This window comes from Gymnoscopelus braueri (genome assembly GCF_963280865.1).
Source record: "Gymnoscopelus braueri genome assembly, chromosome: 21".
NCBI lineage: Eukaryota > Metazoa > Chordata > Actinopteri > Myctophiformes > Myctophidae > Gymnoscopelus > Gymnoscopelus braueri.
In genome coordinates, this window is record NC_137623.1 from 35,515,741 (window position 1) to 35,542,581 (window position 26,841).

Here is a 26,841-nt window from a genome sequence, read left to right on the forward strand (position 1 = left end):
CAATTATAATAGCACCTTTATCCAAAGCGCTTTACAATGTAAAATGGTAAAGGGTGCATTTATATAGCGCTTTTATCCAAAGCGTTTTACATAGATTGTGCATTACATTCACCCATTCACACACACATGCATGGAGGAAACCATGCAGAATAGATTATTGTATGTTCTTATTGTATTACTATACTAGACATTTTAGAACAGCATTTTAGAAATGTTATGAATGCCTTTTTTCTAATATATATGTATTTTTTAAAACCATTTTCCTTATGCGGACCAGAAAAAAATGTCCTCACAATGTCTATTTCTCAAATTCTACTATATTTATGGGGACATGTGGCCCTTAAAAGTATAGTAATAAAGTACACACACACACGCACACACTGAGTTCATTATCACTCAACAAAAAAGCCCTCAGATGAGGGCTGTAGGAGAGAATAAAAGTGGACGTGACATCTAGCATCTCTCTGCAGTCTCCCGCAATGAATCACAGAGGTGTCTGGGCCTAATCAGAGGACAGAGTTGTGTAATAACAAAACTCATCTTTCTTCCATTCTTTTCCTCCTCCATCCAGGAGCCCAGGCGCCAGGCACACTCTCACACACTCCAGGGGAAAATCACAAGGAGACGCTGAACATCTTCACCACATTCAGTGGAAGAGGAGAAGAGAAAAGAAGTCAAGAAGTGTGATCATTCCCATCATCAGAACACGATGCCTCCTCCTCCTCCTCGCCTCCTGGCCACACTGCCCGCCGTTTTCGCCGCCCTGATCCTTCTCCTGCCCCATGGCCTTCTGGGTAAGCCGGAGGAGGAGGAGAGAGCCGGCAGCGCGGCGCTGCTGCAGAGGGTGAAGCGTGGCTGGGTGTGGAACCAGTTCTTTGTCCTGGAGGAGTACACGGGCGTGGAGCCGCTGTACATCGGGAAGGTACGTGGGGACGATCGCAAGACACATAAGCACACAAATGACACACACACACACACGCACACGCACACACACACACACACACACACACACACACACACACACACACTGTAGCTCACGCACACGCATAACACCACCGGTTGCTTGATTGATTGAATACTTTGTTAACAGTTTGCAAAAAGTTCAGATGTACAGTTATAAATGAATGCTAAAATACATTGTGGTCCTATGTATGCAATTCATCAAGACATATAAAGACATGCAATACTATATAAAGAAATCATCAATACTAGGAGCAGTGAAAGTATATTTACAGAAAAAAAACTGTCTTTTGGCAAGCTAGAAGACTTGTCTAGGTCCCGTTGCAAATTGCAGACAGGTGCTCTTTTATGGCAGTTTTGAAGGAGGGTAGGGAGACACACTTTTTGATGGCTAGTGGAAGGACATTCCACATTCTGGTGACATGATAGTAGGATGAATTCATCCCTATGTTTGTGCCAAATCTGTGGGGAATGAGATCAGTGGAGCTCCCTCTGGTGTTGTGCCCGTGGGCGTTGCTCACTCTTTTGAAGTAGTCTGACAGGTACATGGGCACTGGTCCCTTGAGTATCTTGAAAACCAGGCCCATTGCAAGTTGCTGTATACTCTGTCCTCTACCCTGAGCCATCCCACCCCAGCATAATGTCCTAGGTGTGAGATCTAGTATTCGTCTGTCTAGTTTGTTTTGAGAGGTCTGCAGTTTAGATTTTAGTGCCATGAGGTGCATGCATAGTCAAAATGACCTTCCAGAAATCCACACACACACACACACACACACACACACACACACACACACACACACACACACACACACACACACACACACACACACACACACACACACACACACACACACACACACACACACACACACACACACAGGCAGACAGACAGACAGACACGTGCGCGCACATACACGAGCAAAAGGTGCAAACTCAAGAACAATAGATTCAGTATGGATTTTCTTTTCTTGGCCGACTTGCTGGAACTCGGGCACCTTTGACCTCCCTCTGCCCATGTGAACAGCACCGCAAGGTGTTGCAGACTAAACCTTTTTGGAGACACTGCAGTGGAACCATTCAAATTCAAGACAGACACCGTCCGCACGTGGTGGGGGCTTGGGTTGACGTTAGCTGCAGTCCGGGGCTGAGTGCACGCATACAAAGGTGTGTGTGTGTGTGTGTAGGACTGTCACAATTGTTACATAATCGTCTAATCGCAATAATTTAAGATAATCGCAACTGTTGCGCATTATCATTTCCATGTTGAAACATTTTCATATAGTTTCAAACATTTTCGAAAAGTAGTGGAAATAGCAGATCTACAAGCTCACAACGCATCGCGTTGCGATGCGTTGTGAGCTTGTAGATCTGCTATTTCCACTATTAATGTTTTTTTTAGTTAGTTAGTTATTAAATATGCCAGTCAGCTTTGTATATTTAGGTTATTTGTCACATCTGCACCTGTGTAACTTCAAAGCCTAAAAGCCAAACAGAAATATAATTTGTATTCATATGCTCCAGTGTTCAACGACGAAAACACAATTAAACCGCTGATCGCAATCATTTGTATGACAATCAATCGTCAACTTAAATGCCCTATAGCTTGTATAGATCAGCTATTTTCGCTATTTCTGATATAGGGCTGATCCCTGATGCACAGCCGCCTCCACACTAAGATAGGACCCAGTCAGCCTTGATGCGGAGCCAGACAGTGGTGAGATACGGCTAATTTGAGGGCTTCGCAAGCGCCCAGTTCCTGGGAGAGAGCCATGGCGTGCATCTACACAGAACAGGGGCTCCGAGGAGCGCTCACAAAGGGTTACTTTGATCCCTCAACCGTTAAGAGTGAATTGAGCATTTCATCAATAACTGTAAACCCAGTCATTGTTTGCCATATGAGACGCAACATGCAGCGAAAACAAACAAAATAACTTGTATCTAAAATAAAGTTTGGTGTCTGTGTAGAAGATGAATTTATTCATAGTCGAACACGTTATTTATTATACAGTGCAGTAGATATTCAAGCATATCAAATGATATATCTGGGTTGGAATAAAACATGATCGTCTGGTATTTATTAAATAAAATAAAAAGTTACCTCATGAAAGGAATGGAGTTTTGCTTGCGTTAGAAATCGGGTTAGACTTAAAGCTCTCGCAATGATATGATGAAAGACCATTACATTTTATCTTCCATAAAGCCTCGAGAGCCTATTTCCCCAATCACAAGTAAACGCGACTGGAAGGGCTTTAAAACCCAGACTAGAACAAGTGATTGAATTCAGTTACACAGTATGTCTCGTTGTTTTACACTGATCTTAAACGGATGCGGTGGAAATCCCTTTCCTTTCCTCCCGGTCTTCCCCCCCGAAGGGGGAACGCTGCAGGGATAGGAGCACGTTTGACTGCAAAGTGCAAAACCCACCTAATTAATGTTATGGAATAAAAGTCGCTGTGGGGAATATGCCCAAGCCAGCAGTGAATGTGTGCTCTGACTGAGCTCGGAGGCGTAACAAGTCCTTCGAGAGTCTAGTCTCCTAGAAAAACCTGTAGCATGAGAAAAAAAGGAAAGTACTACATCTGTGGTATATAATCAAATGCGCCAGCCCTCCAACCCCTGACTTCCTTTTTTACCCATTTAGTATGCCTCTGCCAAACGGAGCGCTTCCTTTTTCAAGTCAGTCTCCCGCCGCACCTCTGTTCTGTTCAGGAGGCTGAATCAAATCAAATGGCTCTGACAAGGCCAGGCTATTACTTAGACATTCTCTCAGGACAAAAGAACAGCGATGGAAAAAGTACATTCAAGTAGCAAATACTGCAATGTAGAAATGCTACAAGTAAAAGTCCGGAATTAAAAATGTGCTTGAGTAAAAGTACAAACGTATTGGTATCAAATAAATATACTTGAAGTACAGTAAAGTAATTGTATACATTATGCAGGTATCATTATGTATGACTATAAAATGTATTAAAATCTTTCAAAAATAGCAGATCTACAAGCTCACAACGCGTTGTGAGCTTGTAGATCGGCTGTTTTCAAATAGCCAAAGTTTAAATAGGGCTGAAGTGGTTAATTGTATGTTTTGTAATACCAATTCAAATCCACAAAGTGACTAGTAACTAAAGTTGGCACATAATTGTAGTGGAGTAAAAGTACAATATTTGCCTCTGAGATGTAGTGGAGTAGAAAAAGTGCAAAAAAAAATGAAATAGTCCAGTAAAGTAAAAATACCTCAAAATTGTACTTGGTTACTTTACACCACTACTGACAGGGCCAGGCTATTACCTAGCCATTCTCTGAGGACAAAAGAAGGCATTCTGGGAATATGACATGGCGGCATGCACACAGTGAGGATGTCCTAAACACCCTACCCCCCCCCCCCCTTTCTCTTCCTTTTTCAGTTTTTTGATCTCCTCACCTCAACCTACTTGCTTTTTTTTCTTATTTTTTTACCTCTGTCGAGACAAGACGCACACAGACTTTGTATTTTGAGCTTTAGGGGGGAACTTAACCCATTTTGACCGGGAAATCACTTTAACCATTATCTTATACTTCGGCTATTAAAAAATAGCAGATACACAAGCTCATAGCGCGTCTCCGAGTCCTGCACTATAAGTGTGTTCAAATCTTTGAATATATATATTTTGTAAGCGAACATTTGTAACTCAAATCTTTGCTTCTGGGGGTTCTACAAATGTTTTCTAAATCCTAACAGTTTTTAAAAAAAACGTACATTGTGGTTCTCAAACTCTTTCATGTCAAGGACCCCCAAAATAATATGTATTTGGCTGTGGACCCCCATCTCAAAATATGTCGTTCCAGCGACCCCCCAGAAGCAAAGCTTTGAGTTAAAAATGTTCGCTTTAAAAAATATATATTCAAAGATTTGCACAAAGATCTTTCAAAAATAGCAGATCTACAAGCTCATAGCGCGGCAGCTTGTAGATCTGCTATTTTTTAACAGCCAAAGTACATAATAATGGTTAATGTGGATAAGTTCCCGGTTTTCATGGGTTAAGGCCCAAGAGTCTGAACCAGGGGAGTGTGTGTGGGGGGGAAATGGTGGGTGGGTGGGGGGGGACGTCTGTGTGGAAGAAGCAGGTAATTGATTGCCCCGACTGTCAAGCGCTCTCCTTTCATGAGTGTGGGTGGAGAAAAGAAGGGAGGATCATCCGGGGGAGAGAGGGAATAGGGGGAGGTGGAGAGAGAAGGGCTTGGTTGGTCTCTATCTCGCCCAGGAGACACATGAGGGGCTGATGCTCACAATGGACTGTTGATTATAAAATCTATGCGGAGCTGAGCCCGCTACACAGGGGAGAGAGAGAGAGAGAGAGGTGGTGCAGGTGGGGCACGTTGTCTGTGGAAAAGATTTAACGTTGCCCTTCCTTTAGGGCTGCAATGGAACTAATCGAGTCACTGATAATTTACTCAAAATAATCAATCAATAATCAATCATTGTAGGCGAAACCTTTTAAAGGCCAATTAACACATAAGCGGCCATGGACGCAGATCTGCGTCCTATTAAATAAAACCGTGGGCTGCCAGAATAATCTAGAACGCAGATCTGTATCCTAATGTTTAATTTGGTTAATAGACGATCACGCTGTTTTATTTACATTCCGAGATCAGTTTCGTTTTCCACTCACCTCCGCTTCACCCGGAAGCAATTTCAGCGATTTCCGTTTCCGGTTTCCGGTTTTAGCTTGAAAAATGCGCTCTTTAGGCCAAAACACGTTTTTTTCACACGAACGGAGAGCTCCACTTCTATTTTTCTACAAATGCCTTCTAAATCAGTAGTTCTCAAATGTTTGCGTGCCAAGGACCCCCACATTGATGTAGTTGGCCGCGGACCTCCATCTGAAAATGTTTTGTGCCAGGGACACCCAGAAGAGAAGATTTGGGATAAATAGTATATACTGAAAATAGCAGAACTACAAGCTCACAACGTGTTGTGTGCTTGTAGATCAGCCTTTTCACTAGTATGTTGCATGACACAGTTGTGCGTCGATGTATAACATATTTGGTTAATCGACTCGTTGATTTATATACGACATATATAGCGTATCGATTATTTGATTCATCTAAAAAAGTTATCAATAAAATAATCGCTATCATAATAATGTATACAGTTTGCAGCCCTACCTTCTTCGGTAGCATAATATACACAGACATTGCATTTTAAGCTCAAACCTGAGTAACGACAGCCAGCAGACCCTCGGAGCTGTAAGATGTTAAGCACTGTGTTTAGTTGTCAGCCGGGGTTGTGCAGCAAGTTTAAGTTGCATGAGGCTGACAGGCCCTCGCTGCACAGGCGTCGTGTTGATTATATAACGAGGCAGATTTCACAAAGCAAGGTGTGAACGCTCATCCACAGGGCTGGTATCTGCACTGGCAGACCCACAAAAGCCTTCCTGACGGCACGGCGGGCGCACCGTGGCAACAAATCAGACTTATACTAAACCGCTTGAGCCCTGTAAGACTTTGCCATACGATGAATAGTGGACGTAGCCAATCTACAAGCTCTACAATGCGGAGTGAGCAGGGCCTGGTATTTTGTCATTTTTAGGGGCATGATGAAGGCCACATGGCATGGTTTAATTTGAAGATGGGATGGGGGGAGTTACAATTTCAGATTCTCAACAAAAGACGTTAGTGTTTAAAAACTGTTTTAAAAAAAATGGTGCCCAGACCAGAAACGGGATTGTGCCAAAGGTCGTGTCCAACGTAGACACATGATCTAATCTAAATGTCTCAATAGAAGAGCAGGGAGACCAAATACAACCACCCCAATTGTATACGTTATGTTGTATTAACATGCTCTACAGTTTGGAGATTGGTAGCAGTAGCAGATCTACAAGCTCGAAACGTGTTGCTTGGCGCCGCGTTTCGAGCTACTTTTGATGCTTTTCGTTTCCGCCTGACAGAAATGATGTTTCGAGGGGCAGAAGGCCAAACTGAGGGGCTACAGCGGCCATGAGAAATTCCAGCCCTGGTCGTGAGCTATTTTTTTTTTTTTTCAAGGTTTCTTTATTGGCATTTTCCAATTCACATACAGGTCAATAAGACAAAAGCAGACAAAAACAGTGTACATGTTACCGCTCCCACCCCGCAAAGTTCCCGCTCTGCAAGAGCCACAACCCTGGTGTCTTGTTGTGCCATTAACTAAATAAGAAAATACAAACAAATAAGACACATTTGCAATGACAGTTGAAAGAAAATGTAAAACAAGGATACAAACAAGTCAAATAAGTGAAGTATACACAGTAGAATATGTATCATTAAATGAAATAAAAAATGAAAATACAGTCGTGAGCAATTTTTTTAAGCTATTTTTGAATATTTGTACGTTTGTTTTGGGGACAACTCAAGGTTTAAAGTGTTTCATTGACATGTACTGTACACACTACATAGCTGTACATAACTGCTCTGTCATCACTGTTGAGGCCCCTGCAGATAGTTTAACCACTTAAACCCTCTAGACTTAGTAAACTGGACCTGAGTAGCAGATCATACCGTTAATATGGATGCTGGTGGTTTATCAGACCTCGTAGCCGTAATGATGTGAAGCACTGTGTGTAGTTGTCAGCCGGGGTTGTGCAGCATGTTAAAAGGGCAAGACCAGAGAGGTTTGGGTTATGTAGTGTTACCTTGCCATGATGTAACTCCAAAGGTGGACAAGAAATCCAAAATAATTGCTCCAGTGATTAGAAATTGATCGTTCAAAATATGCTCCTCCATTGAATGTTTTGATTTATGAATTTCTAATCAATGGAGCAATTATTTTTTATTTCTTGTCCACCTTTTGGAGTTACATCATGGCAAGGTAACGACACAACCCAAACCTCTACCAAAGTGGTCTTGCCCTTTAAGTTACATGAGGTTGACAGGCCCTCGCTGCACGGGCCTCGTGTTGATTATATAACTAGGCAGATATCACAAAGCAAGGTGTGAGCTTGTAGATCTGCTATTTTTTTTTCAAATCGTGACAATTTGTGCAAATCTTTTATTATATATATTTTTAAAGCGAAATTTGCTTCTGGGGGTCCCCTGGAAGTAAATATTTTGAGATAGATGGGGGTCGGCGGCCAAATTCATATCATATTGGGGGTCCTTGACATGAAAAAGTTTGAGCACCACTGATATATACTATAGCAACATACGCTTTTCAGAAACCTGTTCTGATTTAGAAGACATTTGTACAGTAGATGCGTACACTATGGCTATACCTAACCTGTTGACGACCCCCCCCCCACAGCTCCACTCCGACATGGACAAAGGGGACGGCTCCATCCGGTACATCCTGAACGGCGACGGCGCCGGGACCACGTTCACCATCGACGACAGCACGGGCGACATCCACGCCATCCAGCGGCTGGACCGCGAGGTGAAGGCCCAGTACGTGCTCCGCGCCCAGGCCCGCAACCGCCTGACCGACCGGCCGCTGGAGCCCGAGTCCGAGTTCATCGTCAAGATCCAGGACATCAACGACAACGAGCCGCGCTTCCCGGACGGCCCCTACCAGGCCAGCGTGCCGGAGATGTCCACCATAGGTAAAAAAAATAAACTGAAAATATAAGGTGGAAAACTCATATGTCCAAAACTTTCACTCCTCAGGATTCAAGTTCAAAAAGCATCAAAAGTAGCAGATCCGCAAGCTCGAAACGTGTCGCTTCGCGCCGCGTTTCGAGCTTGCGAATCTGCTGCTTTTGTGTGACGCTGTAGTGTGATCAAGAAGGGCGTTAAGTTACGAAAAAAAACGCAATAAGTTAGAATATGGAGATAAGAGGTTTCTGCCGTCGACAGCGACAATATCGTCAGTCACTGTCGGGCAGGAACCTTGTATGTCCAAAACTGTTACTTTTCAGGAAATGGAGAAAAAGAACTATGTGTGCCAATGGATCCAAATTAAAACAAAAGTGAAAACAGACGATCTGCGAGCTCACGTTGAGCTGTTTTTCGCTGCTTTTGTGTGACACTGTTGTATGACAAAGTAGGGCATTCATTTACGAAAAAGCTTAAAAGTTGACATTTGTAAATACAAGGTTTCTTCGGGCAGAAACCAGTTAAAGGTAGGGTAAGTGATATTTTTGGGTTAAAACAAAAAGTATTTTTTAAAAAGGTTAAAGCACTATATTCTGATAGTAATCATTGCTATAGAGTGTTTGTTCAGTAATAGGAGTCTCTCCGTCTCTCCAGCTCTTTAATAAACAGAAAATACATTTTCTGGTAGGTGTCAAAATCTCAGCCAATCAGGAGAAAGTACCCATTTTTAAGCTTCATTTTTATAGTGTTCCAGTTCTAATTTTGCCTGCTCATTTCTTAGTGTCATCACTTCCAATTTCACTTGTTTAATCTATATCCTGATTGAGTTCTCTATCCTGATTGGATAAAATTGGAAATGAAACTGAAACTGAAACGAAAATGCATTTTCTGTTTTATAAAGAGCTGGAGAAACATGGAGACTCCTTATATGGACAGGACACTCTATAGTAACGAGCACTATCAGAACATAGACCCATTTTGCAATTATTTGAATAATTGCAAATCACTTACCCTACCTTTAACTCTTATTTTGACGCTCTTAATTTTTTTTCCCCATAAATCAGTGCTATTGAACACCCTGTGTTAAAATATTAAACCAATGAAAAGTATTAAAAAGCGCTTCTGACAAAACCAGCTAACTCCATTGGATCCTCAAACTTTCTGCTAAACCAGCTAACTCCACCAAAGGGGGGTGGAGTTAGCCTGGTTTTAATGACTCCAGTCTCCACCCCCTTTTGACCGCCAACCTCATTGTGAGCTTGGAGGTCCATTCAGCTGTTCTTATCAATGATGAACATAACCTCCTGACTCCACCTTTTGTTAAGTTTTTGTCATTTCCTGAAAAATGAACATTTTGGAGTTAGCTGGTTTCTGCCCGACAGCAAAGATATCACATATCAGTTTCGGACATGAGGTTTCCACCCGACAGAGACGATATGCAAACACACATAGGCACGGAGGCAAACAAAAGACAGACAGATGCATAAACAGACAAATAAGGATTGGCAGGATATCCACAGGCAGATAAAATTACAAAATTGCGAAATGTTCCATGGTAATAGTCCAAGCAGGACACAGGAGTCATGCACGCCCCCAGCTGTAATCAGCCGTCATTCTGCTGACTGAGGCGTGCGTGCGTGCGTGCGTGCGTGCGTGCGTGCGTGCGTGCGTGCGTGCGTGCGTGCGTGCGTGCGTGCGTGCGTGCGTGCGTGCGTGCGTGCGTCCTTCTCTGGTACTCTCTGCTACTCCAATGCTGACACACACACACACACACACACACACACACACACACACACACACACACACACACACACACACACACACACACACACACACACACACACACACACACACACACATACGCTGCTGGCAAAGCTTATTTGCCTCCACTACCCCAGGCTCCACCTCTCTAGTTCAGAGTCTTACATTGTTCAAAAGTTAAACTGAAATTCAATGTTTGGCTAAACGTAAAAGTTACGTTTAGCTCTACGTTACGTTTAGTTCTAAAGTTACACCAAAATTCTATGTTTTGCATAGTTATGCTGAATTAGAGTGCCTTGCTTTGTACTCGCTCCATCTTGCATACCCATGGTGGTGGTTCTGCATTGTGTTCCCTGATTTAGCATATGTACTGTATGCTGCTTGGCTAATTCAGGGACCATCGTCATAGCTGAGCCATTATTATTCCATTTGTGGCGATAAATGGTTACATCTAAGCCATGACGTTGGTGTTCCTGACTGAATGGAAATAAACACATTCAGACAGAAAAGACTGTATGGCCACAGATAGAGGAAGACAGTAGGCCCATAGACAGAGAGAACACTGTGGCGCTCATTCAACGTCCCTTGCATTTGTTCTGAGTGAAGCGTCTGTTATGAATTTGCTGTGCTTCTGGCACAATAGCTGGTGAAGTACATGATAGCCGCTGTCGCTTCGAAACCACTTGCTTTCTCAGAACGATTTCCATCTGCTTCATTCACTATTCATGACTATTCCTACGTCTCTCGCTACTTGGAAGTAAATAACCCGATTATTTTCCTCTTTGTTTTCCTCGCGGGGGGGCCACATTTCACTCCTCTCCTTTTCTACTAATCTTCCCCACCTTGTTTATGATGTCTCTACGTCTCTCTTCTCCTCCCCAGGGACGTCTGTGATCCAGCTCACCGCGACGGATGCAGATGACCCCACGTACGGCAACAGTGCACGTGTCGTCTATAGCATCCTGGAAGGCCAGCCTTACTTCTCAGTGGACGCCAAGACCGGTACATTTACCTGACTTAAGCTGTAACTCTCCAAACTCTATCATACTTCACCTAGAACATTACGACACACTGAGATGCTGGGGAAAATACTGTTGATCTTCCCTTGAGGAAGGTACTTAAACCTTCTAGTAGAGCAAGAGGCGCACTGTGGAGGAATTGATCTCCAATAACCACAGTGGAGGGCGGGTACTTTACCCCCACACCAGTGGTTCCCAAACTGGGGGTCAGGACCCCCAGGGGGGTCCCCAGATGATTAGCTTAATGTCCAACATTGTTTTCTCACTCAACAGTAAACAAACCAACATACAGTATAAGTGTATACAGGGTATCTGCACATTTCTTAAGTTACAATGTAATTACTTTAACTTTTAATACCATATTGGCCAAATTGTCAAATATTACATAAGAGGGAAGCAAACATTGTGAAAATAGCAGATCTACAAGCTCACAACGGCCCGCAGTGCGAGGCGTTGTGAGTGCTGTCCATTTGCTCCATATGTTGCTGTGAGACTCGCCTTGGAACCGTGCCGCTCTTTGGCTACAATTTTTAAAAGTATTCAAATTAAAAATTTAGAAGCTGCTCAGTTCCGAGCAACAGCCACCTTTCCACCGACCGTACAAAAGCGAAAAAGCACAGAAAGGCAAAGACATAGCGAAACGGGCAGAGAGCCTTGAAGGGAATAATGTGACACTCCTGTTAGGAGTGAGATGTTCTCGGGCTCATGCAATTAGGCTAGTTTTAAGGACACCCTCTTTTCATTACACACTCTAAACCAGGGGTCTTCAACAGGGGCTACGGGACCTCTAAGGGGTCCTCAGAGTTACTACATGGTGGCCGCCAAATCTTTGTGCGATAGGAACCTTTTTTTTTTACATTATCCACTTGAACCCTATAGCAACCCTTTTCTGAGGGGATCATTAGCCGTAGAGCTTGTAGATCGATTTTCAAGCTCACAACGCCTCACAGTGTGAGCTTATAGATCGGCTATTTTCGGCAAAGGGGTTTGGTGTAGGGGAAGGTTTCTAAGTATTGAGGGTTTTAAGTGGTTAACTGTCTGAAAATACACATTAACATGATGAATCCATGAAAAAGATGAATCTCACTTAAACAAAAAAACACAATTTGATACAATATGTAGTGGGGGGTCCCTGCTTCATCTCTCTCTCAGCTAAGGGGTCCTTGGCCTGAAAAAACATCGAAGACCCCTGCTCTAAACTACTACTGGATGCTGTGCGTCATCTCTGCGTGTGTCAGTGCATATATAGCACCCGTGTGACTAATCAACGCTTTGTTGATGATAGTCTTTTCGCCAGTGTCGCTCTCGGCAGTTTGCTGGTTAATTGCCGTGTGAGGTCGATAGCTCACTCTCATCACAAACTGAACTTTGATATACAGTACAGGAATCCTGCGGAGGAGAAGGAAATAATGCGATATGGAGCTAATTGAAACTGCCTGAGGTTAAACTAATAATCTAATCAAAATGCTCAACCAGTGAGCTGGAGGCCCCAAGAGATAACAACAGCGTCGGAAACAAACTAAGTAGAGAAATGTGTGCTATACTGTAGCTTTTCTATTGGTTTTCAGCCCTCTCCGGTGTGAAGTGTGAACCACAGATACAAATCATTAGCTTTAGCCAAACATTATTTTTTTCTCTTTACCCTTTGTCTGTTTCCACGGATTACAAGAAGCTATCTCTCTGACACATGACCCTAATCTGTATCACCAGGCTCCAGTTACTGACCCTTTATTCACCTCCTTTGTGCACTCAGCCACTCACTTTCTCTCTCTCGTTCTGTCACCCTTTGTCCCATTCATTCACCCTTTTTCATTTTCCCTCTCTCCCTCTCTCTCTCCCTCTCTCTGTGTGTGTGTCTCTCTCTCTCGTTCTCCCTCCATGTCCCAGGTCTGGTGCGTGTGTCCCTGGCGGACATGGACAGGGAGACCAAGGAGAACTACACGGTGGTGATCCAGGCCAAGGACATGGGAGGCCAGCTGGGCGGACTGGCGGGGAACACGGTCATCAACATCACCCTGAGCGACGTCAACGACAACCCGCCCATGTTTGACCAGAGTAAGAGTCCCTGCACTGTCTCAAGCATATTCCAGCGTTTTGTTCCATTGACTTGACTCCCATGGCTGACATACATATCGCACTTTAACCTGTTAAAACCGGGAAAGCATCTGTGTCATACTCATTTTATACTTTGGGTATTCAAAAATGGCAGATATACAAGCTCATAGCGTGTCACTTCTGGGGGGTACCTGCAATGAAATATTTTTTGAGATGGGGGGGGTCGGCGGCCAAATACATAATAATAATTTTGGGGTTCCTTGACACTGGGGCGGCAGTGGCTCAGGGGTAGAGTGGCCGGTAGAGCGGTCAGATGGCGCCCGCAAGGTTCCCAGTTCGATCCCGGGCTCCCCCCAGAGCTAGTGTCGAAGTGTCCTTGAGCAAGACAAGACGCTGAACCCCTAATTGCTCCCAATGAACAGGTTGTGGTTTCCTCCGCCATCGGTGTATGAATGTGTGTGTGAAGTGAATGGGTGAATGTAATGTACAATCTATGTAAAGCGCTTTGGATAAAAGCGCTAGATATAAATGCACCATTTACCATTCATAAAAATGTTTGAGAACCACTCAACATAGCAACATACGTTTGTCAGAAAACTGTTAGGATTTAGAAGGCATTTGTTAGAATCGGCCTCGGGTCTTAACGGGTTAAATCATTGCAATTGTCGTTGTCCCCTGGTCCCCATTAGTATTGGTCCCCCAATAAACGTAAAAGCTTTTTCTATGTATGCCGTAAATTTTGGTTGATTCCCGGTGCTGGAACGAGGAACACACTGAATAGGAACTTTAACCATTAAGCTGTTATAGGTCCATAGATACACGCTATTCGCCTTTAGCTACAAAGGACCGCATCTCTCTGAACTAACGCCCACATCTCTCTCTCTCTCTCTCTCTCTCTCTCTCTCTCTCTCTCTCTCTCTCTCTCTCTCTCTCTCTCACTCTCTCTCTCTCTCTGACTGTACAAGTCATTAGCCTCAACCTCCTATCGCCTTCTCCCTCCTTAGGGCCACCAGTCAACCAGCCATTTACCCCCCAGGGCCTCCTCCTCCTCTCAACCCTGCATTCCTCTCCTCTCTCCTCCTCCTCCCTCGCCTCCGTCCCCTTGTTGCCCTGCCATTCCGGCCCATGCTGTCTCTTGTGATTGCCCCCGATCCTGGCTCCTCTCATTACCCTCTCCTGGAGGTGACGGGTCATTTAGCCTGTCCGCCGCCATCCTCCCAGTCTGGCCCGTCTTTACTGGTGGCTTAAAACCCCTTAAGAAGAAAATCATAACCAGTAACCACCCGTTCCCAAACGACTAACACCGTGCTGTCCCCCTCCCCGTCCCCCCTCGTCCCCAATTAGTGCACATTTAAGTCCCATCACTTTGATGGGACTTGAGTCCATTATAAAGAAGGTTCACGGGACTCCGTGTGGGCGAGCACAATGCGCGGTCGCTTCAGATGAGCACCGGTCAGAAGAGAAGGGAATTAGGGCGGCCATGTTTTGTCGGCCCTCTGTAGGGATGAAGGGGAGGGCAAAACGGTAGATAAAAATGAAATACCTAATAGTTGTGTAGTGTGTGTGGTAGGTGTCTGTTTTAAAAAAAGGGGGATGAAGGTTAGGAGGACTTTAACCACTTAAACACTATACCAGCGGTTCTCAAACTTTTTTGGTGCCAAGGACCCCCAAATTGATATGTATGTGGCCGCGGACCCCCTCCTGAAAATATGTTGTGCCAGGGACCCCCAGAAGCAAAGATTTGTGTTAAAAAATCTTTGCACACATTTTCAAGATTTTTCAAAAATATAGCTAAAGTAATTTTGGATAAAGGGGTTAAAATGATTGACACATTTTGATGGGGACCCTCTGGTATCCCCCCAAGGACCCCTGGTCCTTGGGGGGATACCTTTGAGAACCAATGCACTATACAGTATAACTTGACTGGTGTCCCCCAGGGCTCTCTACTAGGACAGTATCTCCATCTATACCAAATCTATTTGCCGAAATTAGATGATCTACAATCTCACAACGGGTCGTGTTGTGTTGTGCAGTGGTTCTCAAACCTTTTCACGTCAAGGACCCCCAAATTCATATATATTTAGCCGCACAAGCTCGGAGCTTGCACATCTGCTATTTATGAATAGCCAATGTATAAATGGATAAAGTTGTTAAAATGATTGTGATGCCGTATTAACGCATTTTGCTGAGGACCCCCTGGAAACCCCCCCCCAAGGGGTCCCCAGACCCCACTTTGAGAACCACTGGTGTCGTGAGCTTGTAGATCAGCTATTTTTCGACAAATGTTCGGCCCAGGGAATAGGGTCATTTCTGGTTAAAGTGACCATGACATTCATTCCAAAATCCCAGCAAGGATCGTTATCCAGTGACCTGAGTGGTTGAGCTATTATTCAGCATGATATAGTGTACTGTCTGGCAGTGGTGGAAAAAGTACTACATTTCTTTACTTAAGTAAAAGTATCAATACTGCAATGTAGAAGTACTCTGTTACAAGTAAAAGTCCGGAATTCTAAATTTACTTGAGTAAAAGTACAAAAGTATTGGTATCAAAATATACTTAAAGTACAAAAGTAAAACTACTCATTATGCAGAATGTCCCATTGCACTAGTTTTCAAATGTATCACATATTTTGAAACTAGCAGATCTACAAGCTCACAATGCGTCGCATCGCGACGCATTGTGAGTTTGTAGATCGGCTATTTTCAAATGGCCGAAATGTATATAGGGCTGAAGTGAGTAATGTACAGTATGTTTTGTAATAATCATCAAAATCTACAAGTTACAAGTTTTGAAATAATTGTAGTGGAGTAAAAGTACAATATTTGGCTCTGAGATGTAGTGGAGTATTGGAAATTGTACAAAAGTTAAGTACAAATATCTCAAAATGTACTTAAGTACAGTACTTAAGTAAGTGTACTTAGTTACTTTACACCACTGCTGTCTGGTGGACCGGCTGTAAAAGACAAGCCATTGAGGTACGAGCAAAGGGGCTTGGCGCCCTCTTGTGGACAAACGAACCAAGTTGTTTGGTGGCGTTCCCAGAGATGTGCCTTTTGAGGGCTGAGCCCGTGCACGTTTAAATTCCATCTACTACAACAGACCAGCTGAATTCAACACTCATTAGCACACCTTTGCACAGTAAGGGAGGTAACTACAGTAATTGGTGCATGGCTTGGTTGGAATGAAAACCTACACACACACACACACACAAGCACACGCGCACGCATACACACACACACACACACACACACACACACACACACACACACACACACACACACACACACACACAGCCTTGGATGGATATAAATTAAACATTTTCCGTCCCACTCATTTACACATTTGGAGCATTCAGCTAACAGGATTATCTGGCACATCTTGCAATGACACATTGGTAGAATCAGCCAAACTCCTGTACATCCCTCTGTGGATCCCTCTATGGATCACTCTGTATATCACCCTGTAGCTCACTGTGTAGATCACTCTGTAGTGTAGATCACTCTGTAGATCAATACGATCACTTAATAAGCAGTGGTGGAAAGTAACTACAAGTACATTTACTCAGGCACTGTACTCAGTACTTACTTGAGTATTTCCAAATTTCTATACTCTTACTTCTACCCCACTACATCTCAGAGGCAAATATTGTGCTTTTACTCCACTACAATTATTTGATAACTGTAGTTGCTAGTTACTTTGTAGATTTTGAAAAAAAATACATTAAATGGTAAATGGTGCATTTATATAGCGCTTTTATCCAAAGCGCTTTACATAGATTGTGCATTACATTCACCCATTCACACACACACTCCATGCAAGGCAACAACCTGCTCATCGGGAGCAATTAGGGGTTCAGCATCTTGCTCAAGGACACTTCGACACACCGGGGCGATTTTTTCATGCGAATAATACATATTTTTTTAAAAACCTTATAAAGTCAATGGAAGCGTACATGGAGGGAAAAGCGAAAAAGCATCTTTTAATTATTCGGAACGAGTCAGAATTTTGCGTATATTCGCATATTCGCCGGTGTGCCTTAACTCTGGGGGAGCCCCCCAGCCCGGGATCGAACTGGGACCGGCCACTCTACCCCTGAGCCACTGCCGCCCCATTAACCCCTTGAGCCCTATTTAAACGTCGGCTATTTGAAAATGGCAGATCTACAAGCTCACAACGCGTCACAATGCGACGTGTTGTGAGCTTGTAGATCTGCCATTTTCAAAAGATTTTTTAATAAATTGTACACATAACCTATGATAACTTGTGAAACATTATGCATAATGAGTAGTTTTACTTTCGGTACTTTAATTATATTTTGATGCCAATACTTCTGTACTTTTACTCAAGTACATTTTGATTACCGGACTTTTGTAACAGAGTGTTTTTCTACATTGCAGTATTGATACTTTTACTTATGTAAAAAAAATGGAGTATACTTTTTCCACCACTGCATAAGCAGCCGGTTGTAAATAGTACAAAGATCAGGTCAGAAACATCTCTCTTTCTCTCTCTCTCCCACCCTCCATCTCAGGGCTGTATCAGATGAGCATCCCTGAGTCTGCCCCCGTGGGGTCTGTGGTGGGCCGTATCTGGGCCAGGGACAGGGACATTGGCCTCAACGCCGAGATGACGTACAGGATCATCGACGGAGACGGCAGGGACACCTTCGACATAAGCACCGACCCTACCAACCTGTTTGGCATCATCACCGTCAAGAAGGTATGTACAGTATACGCCCAAATGAGCTTCAAGATGAGAATCTGACAGTGAACGGATAACAGCTGATGAACCTGGCTGACCTTAGTGACCTATATGGAGCTTTTTGTGCTTTTGTGCGCCTTTCCGTGTCGATAAACTAAAATAAGTCATACCTCTGATGCGGAAACGTTTTACTTTAGTTACTACTTACTTTGTTGATTTTAATTATTAATACAAAACATACATTAACCACTTCAGCCCTATTTAAACTTTGGCTATTTGAAAATAGAAGATCTACAAGCTCACAACTTGTAGAGCTTGTAGATCTGCTATTTTAAAAAATAATTCAAAACATTAAAAATAGCAGATCGACCAGCTCAAAACGTGTCACTTCGCGCCACGTTTCGAGCTTGCTATTTTTGATGCTTTTGTGTGACGCTGTAGTATGATCAAGGAGGGCATTCATTTACGAAAAAACACAACAAGTTAGAATATGGAGATAAGAGGCCCGACAGTGACGATATAGAGTGGTGTAAAGTAACTAAGTACATTTAGTCAAGTACTGTACTTAATACAAATTTGAGGTATTTATTACTTCTTCAATACTTACAATTTTCAATACTTTTACTTCTACTCCACTACATCTCAGAGAGGAGATGTAGTAGATTTTTTTTGAAAACTTAAGTTACTAGTTAAGTTAGTTGATTATTAACACACTAACCACTTCAGCCCTATATATATTTCAGCCATTTGAAAATAGCAGATCTACAAGCTCACAATGTGTCGCATCGCGACGCATTGTGAGCTTGTAGATCGGCTATTTTCAAAAGATTATTTATACATACAGTATTGAACTTGTGAAATGGGAGATTCTGCATAATGAGTACTTTCTACTTTGGTACTTTAAGTTCATTTTGATGCCAATACGTTTGTACTTTTACTCAAGTAAATGTTTAATTCCGGACTTTTACTTGTAACGGAGTATTTCTAGATTGTGGTATTGATACTTTTACTTATTGTGAGAAACACTCTTAAATCTTGGAATCAGATACGAAGGCATTTTGGTATTACGAATCAATATTCTGTTCTTGCTCTCTCCTGTGTTTTGTAATTCTGATTTCGGTCAATCATGTTCAGATGTTGGGTTCAGAGCCTGGAAATATATGCTGGTATTTCTAAGATAAAATATATTTTTTTGGGTAGCACCTTAAAATCCTTTGCTCAATTTAAGACTGCATTTAATTTGCCTCAAGTACATTTCTTCCGATATTTACAACTTAGGAGTTATATCCAATCTTTACCACTATATAAAAGGGAAATGAGGGTGAATAATTTGGAAAATATTCTATTGAAAGCCTCTTCTTTTAAGGAAGAGTTATAAGTTATATATACTCTCAAATGTTTATTAACACCCCTAATTTTAGTAGTAGAGCATTTTGGGTAGAGGATTTTGGGTGCCAGCTGGATGATAAAAAGTGGAAAAGAATCTTATTAAGTGCAAAGAAAATCACTTGTTCCAATACTTTGGAACAAGTTTTTCAAAAAACTGTGAAGACATTTGTAGAATCCCCAGAAGCAAAGATTTGAGATTTGAAGCAAAGATTTGGCTTAAAAAAATATGTATTCAAAGATTTGCACAAACGTTCACGATTTTCCAAAAAAATAGCAGCCCAAAGAAGAAAAAAAAATGACACACAGACGCGTTCACGGTCTAAATGGGTTCAAGTCTATAATGCATGTATCTGTCTGTCCCCCCCCCCCCCCCCCCCCACACACACACACACACACCAGCCTCTGGACTTTGAGAAGAAGCTCAGCTACACCCTGAAGGTGGAGGGGGCCAACACCCACGTGGACCCGTCGTTGCGGCACCGCGGGCCGTTCAAGGACGTCACCATCGTGCACGTGAGCGTCGAGGACGTGGACGAGCCGCCGGTCTTCCTCTCCCCGGCCTACTACATCGAGGTGGCGGAGAACGCCGAGATCGGCACCGTGGTCAAGACCATCTCGGCCCGGGACCCCGACGCCGCCAACAACACCGTAAGGTACGGACAAAACAAACCACTACTACTAATACCCACTGTACACACATAGTGTACCTTTAGGCTTTCAGGTGAGTGTAATATGGAGAAGTGGTTCTAAAACCTTTTCATGTCAAGGACCCCCAAATTCATATGTATTTGGCCGCGGACCCCCATATGAAAATATGTTGTGCCATTGTACTTTTACTATGTTAATTACTAGTTACTTTGTAGATTTAGATTATTATTACAAAACCTACATTAACCACTTCAGCCCTATATGCTTTGGCTATTTGAAAATAGCCGTTCTACAAGCTCACAAGCTTGTAGAACTTACGAAATGGGACATTCTTCATAATACTTTTACTTTTGGTACTCTTAAGTATCTTTTGATGCCAATACTTTTGTACTTTTACTCAGGTGAATTGTGAATACCGGACTTCTACTTGTAACACTTGAAACATGGAGTACTTCCACTGCCTAAAAGACTGCATACACAAACGCACATAAATACAGTCATGGCATCCCAAGAGCATATAACAGGTCATATGAAAGGTTATGTAGTCTACAACAAAGTCGACACCAACAAGTCAGAAAAGGTGCCACGAAAATGCACACTGTCGCAGTGTTGATTTCGTCGACTAAAACTGACGAAAAATGTTCGTCGACTACCTTTTTTCACTGACGAAAACTAAATAAAAACTAAATAAAAACTAAGCTATGATGACTAAAACTAAGACTTAATATATGTACAATGTTGTCAACAAGTAAAAACTAGACTAAAATGTTAGTGAGGGACGAGTGGAGAAGAGATCCAGTAGAACTAAAAGACAAGACATTTTATGTTTGGTTGCGCTCCGGTGTTGTGCTCTGAAAATAGCAGATCTACAAGCTAACAACGCGACGCGCTGCGATGCGTTGTTAGCTTGTAGATCTGCTATTTTCAGCACGCAACCAAGTGTAAAATCAGCCATTACGACTCCATCAAGGCACCGCCAAAATACATTTTAGTCGACTAAATCAACTGTAGATTTAGTCGACTAAAGTCTTATGCTATTTAGTCGACTTAAACTAGACTAACAGTAAAACATTTAGATTACTAAAATATGACTAAAACTAAAAATGGAAATGTATTCAAAATACTGTGACTAAAATGAAATAAAGATTTGCTGTCAAAATCAACACTGCACTGTTGCAGAAGATTTAGCACCGCTCTAGTCTAGGGTAACTTTAGCTACAAATATCACAATCAACATGGCTAATAGGACTTCCGTTTAGTCATTTAATTTATGTGTTTTCCCATATACTCAGTTTAGACATAATTAATCAGTCAACCCCATTATCCACAGTATATGGTGCGTGTACTGTCCCCCAAGTGTTGGTGTTCTATCAACAGTCTTCTTGCCTAAACACACTCAAACTGATTTAACGGCATCGGTATAATTATTGTTTACTTGGACTGAACACCCCAAAGGCAAGTTAGCTGTGAGTGAACAAACCTCACATTTTATGAGCTATGGCACAAACAAGTCTCCAATCTGTTCTACTCTAAAAAATCACTGGAAATATTTAACAATAGCATTTGTGGCACAGCAATGGTGAGACTAGGGCCCTATTTTCGCTGGTGCCTTACCCATTATCCCTAAACTTCTTTCCAATTTTTACTATTTTTAAAAACATTTTCAAATAGTTCAAATAGCCAATCTATAAGCTCACAACGTGTCGATGTAGATCGGCTAGTTGAACTAGTTGAAAATGTTTTTAAAAATAGTAAAAAATGGCAAAGAAGTTTAAGGATAATGGGTAAGGCACCAGCGAAAATATGGCCCTAAATATTCAATTCAAGATTCAATACTTTATTACAATTTCAATGAGACATTGATTGAAACTCGATTTGGTCTGCGCTCAGGAGACAAAACAGCACAGCACAAATACCAGTGGTGGAAAGTAACTAAGTACATTTACTTAAGTGCTGTACTTAAGTCCAATTTTGAGGTATTTGTACTTATACTCCACTACATCTTGGATCCAAATATTGTACTTTTACTCCACTTCATTTATTTGAAAACTTTAGTTACTGGTTACTTTGCAGATATACATTATTACATTACAAAACATACATTAACCACTTCAGCCCTATTGTATACCTAGGCAAACATTTCAGTACTTTTACTTTTGGTACTTTAAGTAAATTTTTATACCAATACTTTTGTACTTTTACTCAAGTACATTTTTAACACCAGACTATTACTTGTAACAGAGTACTTCTACATTGCAGTATTAATACTTTTACTTAAGTAAAACATTTGAGTACTTTTTCCACCACTGACAAATGCACAAAAGTAAGAATGTAACCTTAAAACGTCCTCCAAACGGAATCAATACAACTGTTACGTTATAAAAAGACTGTTTTGTTTTTGCTCCCGCTGTGAGCAGGTACGCCATTGAGAGGTCCAGCGACCCCGGGAAGTACTTCTACATTGACATCACTTCCGGGTCGTTGATGACGGTGCAGTCACTGGACCGAGAGGACATGCCCTGGCACAACATCACTGTCCTGGCCATGGAGATGAGTGAGTCACGCACACACGCACGCGCACACACACACACACACACACACACACACACGTTCTCCCAGTGTGAGTGTGTGTATGCAACATATTTGCTCCTACTGTCGGGCAGAAACCTCTTATCTCCATATTCAAACTTTTTTGTGTTTTTTCGTAAATTAACGCCCTACTTGATCATACTACAGACACAAAACCATCAAAAGTAGCAGATCCGCAAGCTCGAAAGCTTTTAGATCTGCTATTTTTTAGGCTTTTGGAATTTGAATCCTGAAAAGTAACAGTTTTGGACATATTATGAAGTTTCCAGGATAAACCGTTTGAGATGCAACATCTCATTTTCGAGGGGGGTCCTTAGCACAAATGAACAAGGCACACAACTACACAGACAATACAACAAAAATACATCCATGCAGACAGACAGACAAGACCAGACAAGAGAAGAGAAGAGAAGAGAAGAGAAGAGAAGAGAAGAGAAGAGCTCTCCCAAAGCTAGCCGCTCCCACCCCACCAGTTCAACCCCAAAGTAGCATACCCAGAGACATGCCCATTAGGCATGTAACGAGTTGTCATAAATCGATTGAAATCGATTCAAATTGGTGACCATTTAAATCGATTAAATAAGAAATGTATCACGACGCAAACAGCAGAGGGCGCAATCGAGACAAGACAAAAAAAAAGAAGAAGAAAATACAGGATCTTTGTAAGAGAATTGATAAAAGAGATTTCAGTCATTTGCTACTGTATTGAAAAGAGGATAAGGGAAAACACAGTATTGTAAAAAATAAAATAAAAAAAGAGAAGAAAATACTTGATTTGTGTAAGAGAAATCATTTTAAAAAATTTGAAAATAATTTAGTGTTAAAAAAAATCACACCCTGTGTGAAGTGGGCGGTGTCTTGCTAGCTAATCACAATACTGAATGGAGTCAACCAATCATGTACAAAAGATAAATACATTTATTGAAACACTCTTTATGATGGACGAAACCATAACTTGAGAAAAACAAATTTATGGTTTTTCTCAAGTTATGGTTTCTTATATAGGGCTATGCACATGTGTCATGTGACACTGAATAGATTGTGATTGGCCAATCACAGCGCAGGATAATTGTACAAATTTCCAAACCTCACTTTTAGGGCCGGTTTCACTGCCCAAGATATTTGTACATTTGTCCAAATCTCACTTATAGGGGCGGTTTCACCGCCCAAAAATCATGAAAAATCGTATCGTGAACCTAGTATAGTGATTCGAATCATATTGTGAGTTGAGTGAATCATTACATGCCTATTACCCATACAAAATGATATGAACACAAAAGACATGGGTGTGCTTACACTGTGTGTGTGTGTGTGTGTGTGTGTGTGTGTGTGTGTGTGTGTGTGTGTGTGTGTGTGTGTGTGTGTGTGTGTGTGTGTGTGTGTGTGTTCTGTCAGATAACCCCATGCAGACGTCGAGCGTGTCGGTTGCTGTGAAGGTGCAGGACGTGAACGACAACCCTCCATCGCTGACTCACTACTTTGAGGCTTATCTGTGCGAGAACGCCAAAGCAGGACAGGTACGACACACACGTCCAACATATCACACTGTATCCATAGTATATCGTTGTTGTCGGGCAGAACATGTATGCCCTACGTGATCATACTAGAGCGTCACACAAAAGTAGCAGAGAGCTTGTTGATCTGATACTTTTGCCATTTTTGGGCGGTGAAACCGCCCCTATAAGTGAGATTTGGAAAAATGTACATTTTCCTGCGCTGTGATCTGGGCCCAGGAAATTTGTACAATTATCCTGCGCTGTGATTGGCCAATCACAGTCTATTCAGGACTGTGATTGGCCAGTGTCACATGACACATGTGCATAGCCCTATATAAGAAACCATAACTTGAAAAAAACCAAAAATTGGTTTTTTTCAAGTTATGGTTTCGTCCATCATAAAGAGTGTTTCAATAAATGTATTTATCTTTTGTACATGATTGGTTGACTCCATTCAGTATTGTGATTAGCTAGCAAGACACCGCCCACTTCACACAGGGTGTGATTTTTCTAGTTTTATTTGAATCCTGAAAAGTAACCAAGATTTAAAAACAGTAGCCAAGATTTGTGGCGAAAGCTTTCCCCACAATAACAGAAAAACAGAAAAGACCCTAGGATAGAGCCCTGAGGGTCAACTCCAGGTCTACCATATGGGGTTTTTAACCCATTCAATCCGGGAACGCATCTGTGTCATTTTAGATCTGAGCTATAACCATTATTTTATACTTTGCCTATTCAAAAATAACTGATCAACAAGCTTGCAGATCTGCTATTTTTGAAAAATGTTGAACATTTATTTAAACAACATTTTTTACTCAGATCTTTGCTTCTGGGGGGGTCCCTGGAACAACATATTTTGATGGGGATTGGCGGCCAAAAACATATAATTTGGGGGGTCCTTGACATGAAAAAGTTTGAGAACCTCTGATATAACAACGTACGTTTTTTTTCTTTTTTAACTGTCCAACGACATTTGTAAAGATTTGCACACATTTTCATGATTTGAAAAAAATACCAGATCTACAAGCTTGTATATCTGCTATTTGTGAATAGCCAAAGAAATCTAAAATGACAGAGATGCGTTCCCGGTCTTAATGGGTTAAGTAGTTAAGTACAGCACTTGAGTACATGTACTTAGTTTACTTTCCCACCACCGTAAACTAACTATGTGTCCTGTTGACATGGCCAGCTGATCCAGACGGTGACGGCAGTGGATCCAGACGAGCCGTCGGGAGGCCACCGCTTCTACTACAGCCTGGCTCCGGAGGCCTCCAACAACCCCAACTTCACCCTGAGAGACAACCAAGGTAAAGCCGTCTAAAACATTGGTTCTCTAAGTGACCCCAGGGGTCCTTGAGAGAGTTCCAGGGGGTCCCCAGCTAAATGATAGTTAGGAACCAAATTGGGTTTAGGAACCAAAAAAAGTTAGGAACCAAATTGACCCTTATGGGTCTGTACAAATGGAACCAAATGGACCCTACGGGTCCATTTGGTTCCATTTGTACACTCTCAGAGTTAAATTAACATTGATTTTACTATATAAATTGGGGTCCCAGAGATAGAAATGCTATAAAATGGGGGTCCGTAGCCTAATGCATGTCAAACTGGGGGTCCTTGAAATTAAAATGGTTGAAAAGCACTGCTAGAGCTGTAAAAAATCTTCTCTTATGGGGGTCCTTGGCATATCTTTTCAAATGTGTCAATTTGGTGGTCCTTGAGATGAAAAAGTTTGAGAACCACTGGTCTAAAACATGCAGCGCTTCCTTTACTTTTTTCAGTGGAGACCACCAAAAATAAATGTGTTGGTTTTTTTTTCCCACCCGGGACCCAAATCCGTTATGAATTAACCACTTACTACTATTTCATTGTGAAAATAGCCGATCTACATGTTTTGTTTTTCATTTTCTGAATGTTGTTTTTGGAAATGTAAAACAAAATGAAAAAATTGACATTTATTCACGACCCATAAAAATGGGCCCTCGACCCCAATAAAGGGTCCCCACCCATAGTTTGGGAAACACTGGTCTAAAACATCCGCTCAGTTAATTACAATACAAGCTGGACGATTTTTTTTTTTCTGTCGATTTCAATATGAATTATTATTGAATTCGAAAACGTTGAACGTCCCTGTCAATATGTCCTGGTTGGATCTGAATAAAACGTTTTGGTTGCAACCTTGATCAATGTGCAGGATCCATTTACGGATTAGAGAAAAAAGCTTTTTCTATACAAGCATGCAGAAGCTTTCTTTTTTTATAGATCCTCTCTATGCCTCGCTCTTCTCCCGCACAGAATACATTGATTACCTTATAACAATGCAAAGTTACTGATGGGCTGTTTCATTTCTGTTTATAGCTACATTATGAGCTCTAATAATGCCAGACATTATGTCTAATTATTGACTGTTGAGGTGGGTGTTGATAAAATTGACACAAGAGGTGGCAATTTGCTGGAAAAACAGTGTTGATCTAGAATAAAACTTTGTGGGAGGCTTTTGATGCAGATAGAGAACAGTACAAAATGGCCGCACTGTAAATGATTAGTAGAAATGAAAGACTTAAGTGGGAGGAACAGGGGATATTTATTTGAGCCAGACTACAGAGATGAGGAACTATATGTGAGCACACAACAGCTGCTGCTGAAGCAATGCCTCATGGTTAAAGTAGGAAATCACTTCCCT

At 42.0% G+C, this 26,841-nt stretch overlaps 1 protein-coding gene across 1 annotated transcript in view; it reads left to right on the plus strand.

The window, feature by feature from the left end:
• The first annotated feature begins 855 nt into the window (after nucleotides 1-855).
• LOC308077676 (cadherin-20-like) overlaps nucleotides 856-26,841 on the plus strand; it is a 31,513-nt gene continuing 5,527 nt past the window's right edge. Inside the window, exons 1-9 of the mRNA XM_080418529.1 lie at nucleotides 856-922; nucleotides 8,216-8,510; nucleotides 11,146-11,265; nucleotides 13,170-13,337; nucleotides 17,870-18,057; nucleotides 19,828-20,081; nucleotides 22,494-22,630; nucleotides 24,061-24,182; nucleotides 25,351-25,468. Coding sequence (XP_080274655.1) covers nucleotides 8,228-8,510; nucleotides 11,146-11,265; nucleotides 13,170-13,337; nucleotides 17,870-18,057; nucleotides 19,828-20,081; nucleotides 22,494-22,630; nucleotides 24,061-24,182; nucleotides 25,351-25,468 — 1,390 coding nt within the window. The 5' untranslated portion in view covers nucleotides 856-922; nucleotides 8,216-8,227. The remainder of the gene's footprint in view (nucleotides 923-8,215; nucleotides 8,511-11,145; nucleotides 11,266-13,169; nucleotides 13,338-17,869; nucleotides 18,058-19,827; nucleotides 20,082-22,493; nucleotides 22,631-24,060; nucleotides 24,183-25,350; nucleotides 25,469-26,841) is intronic.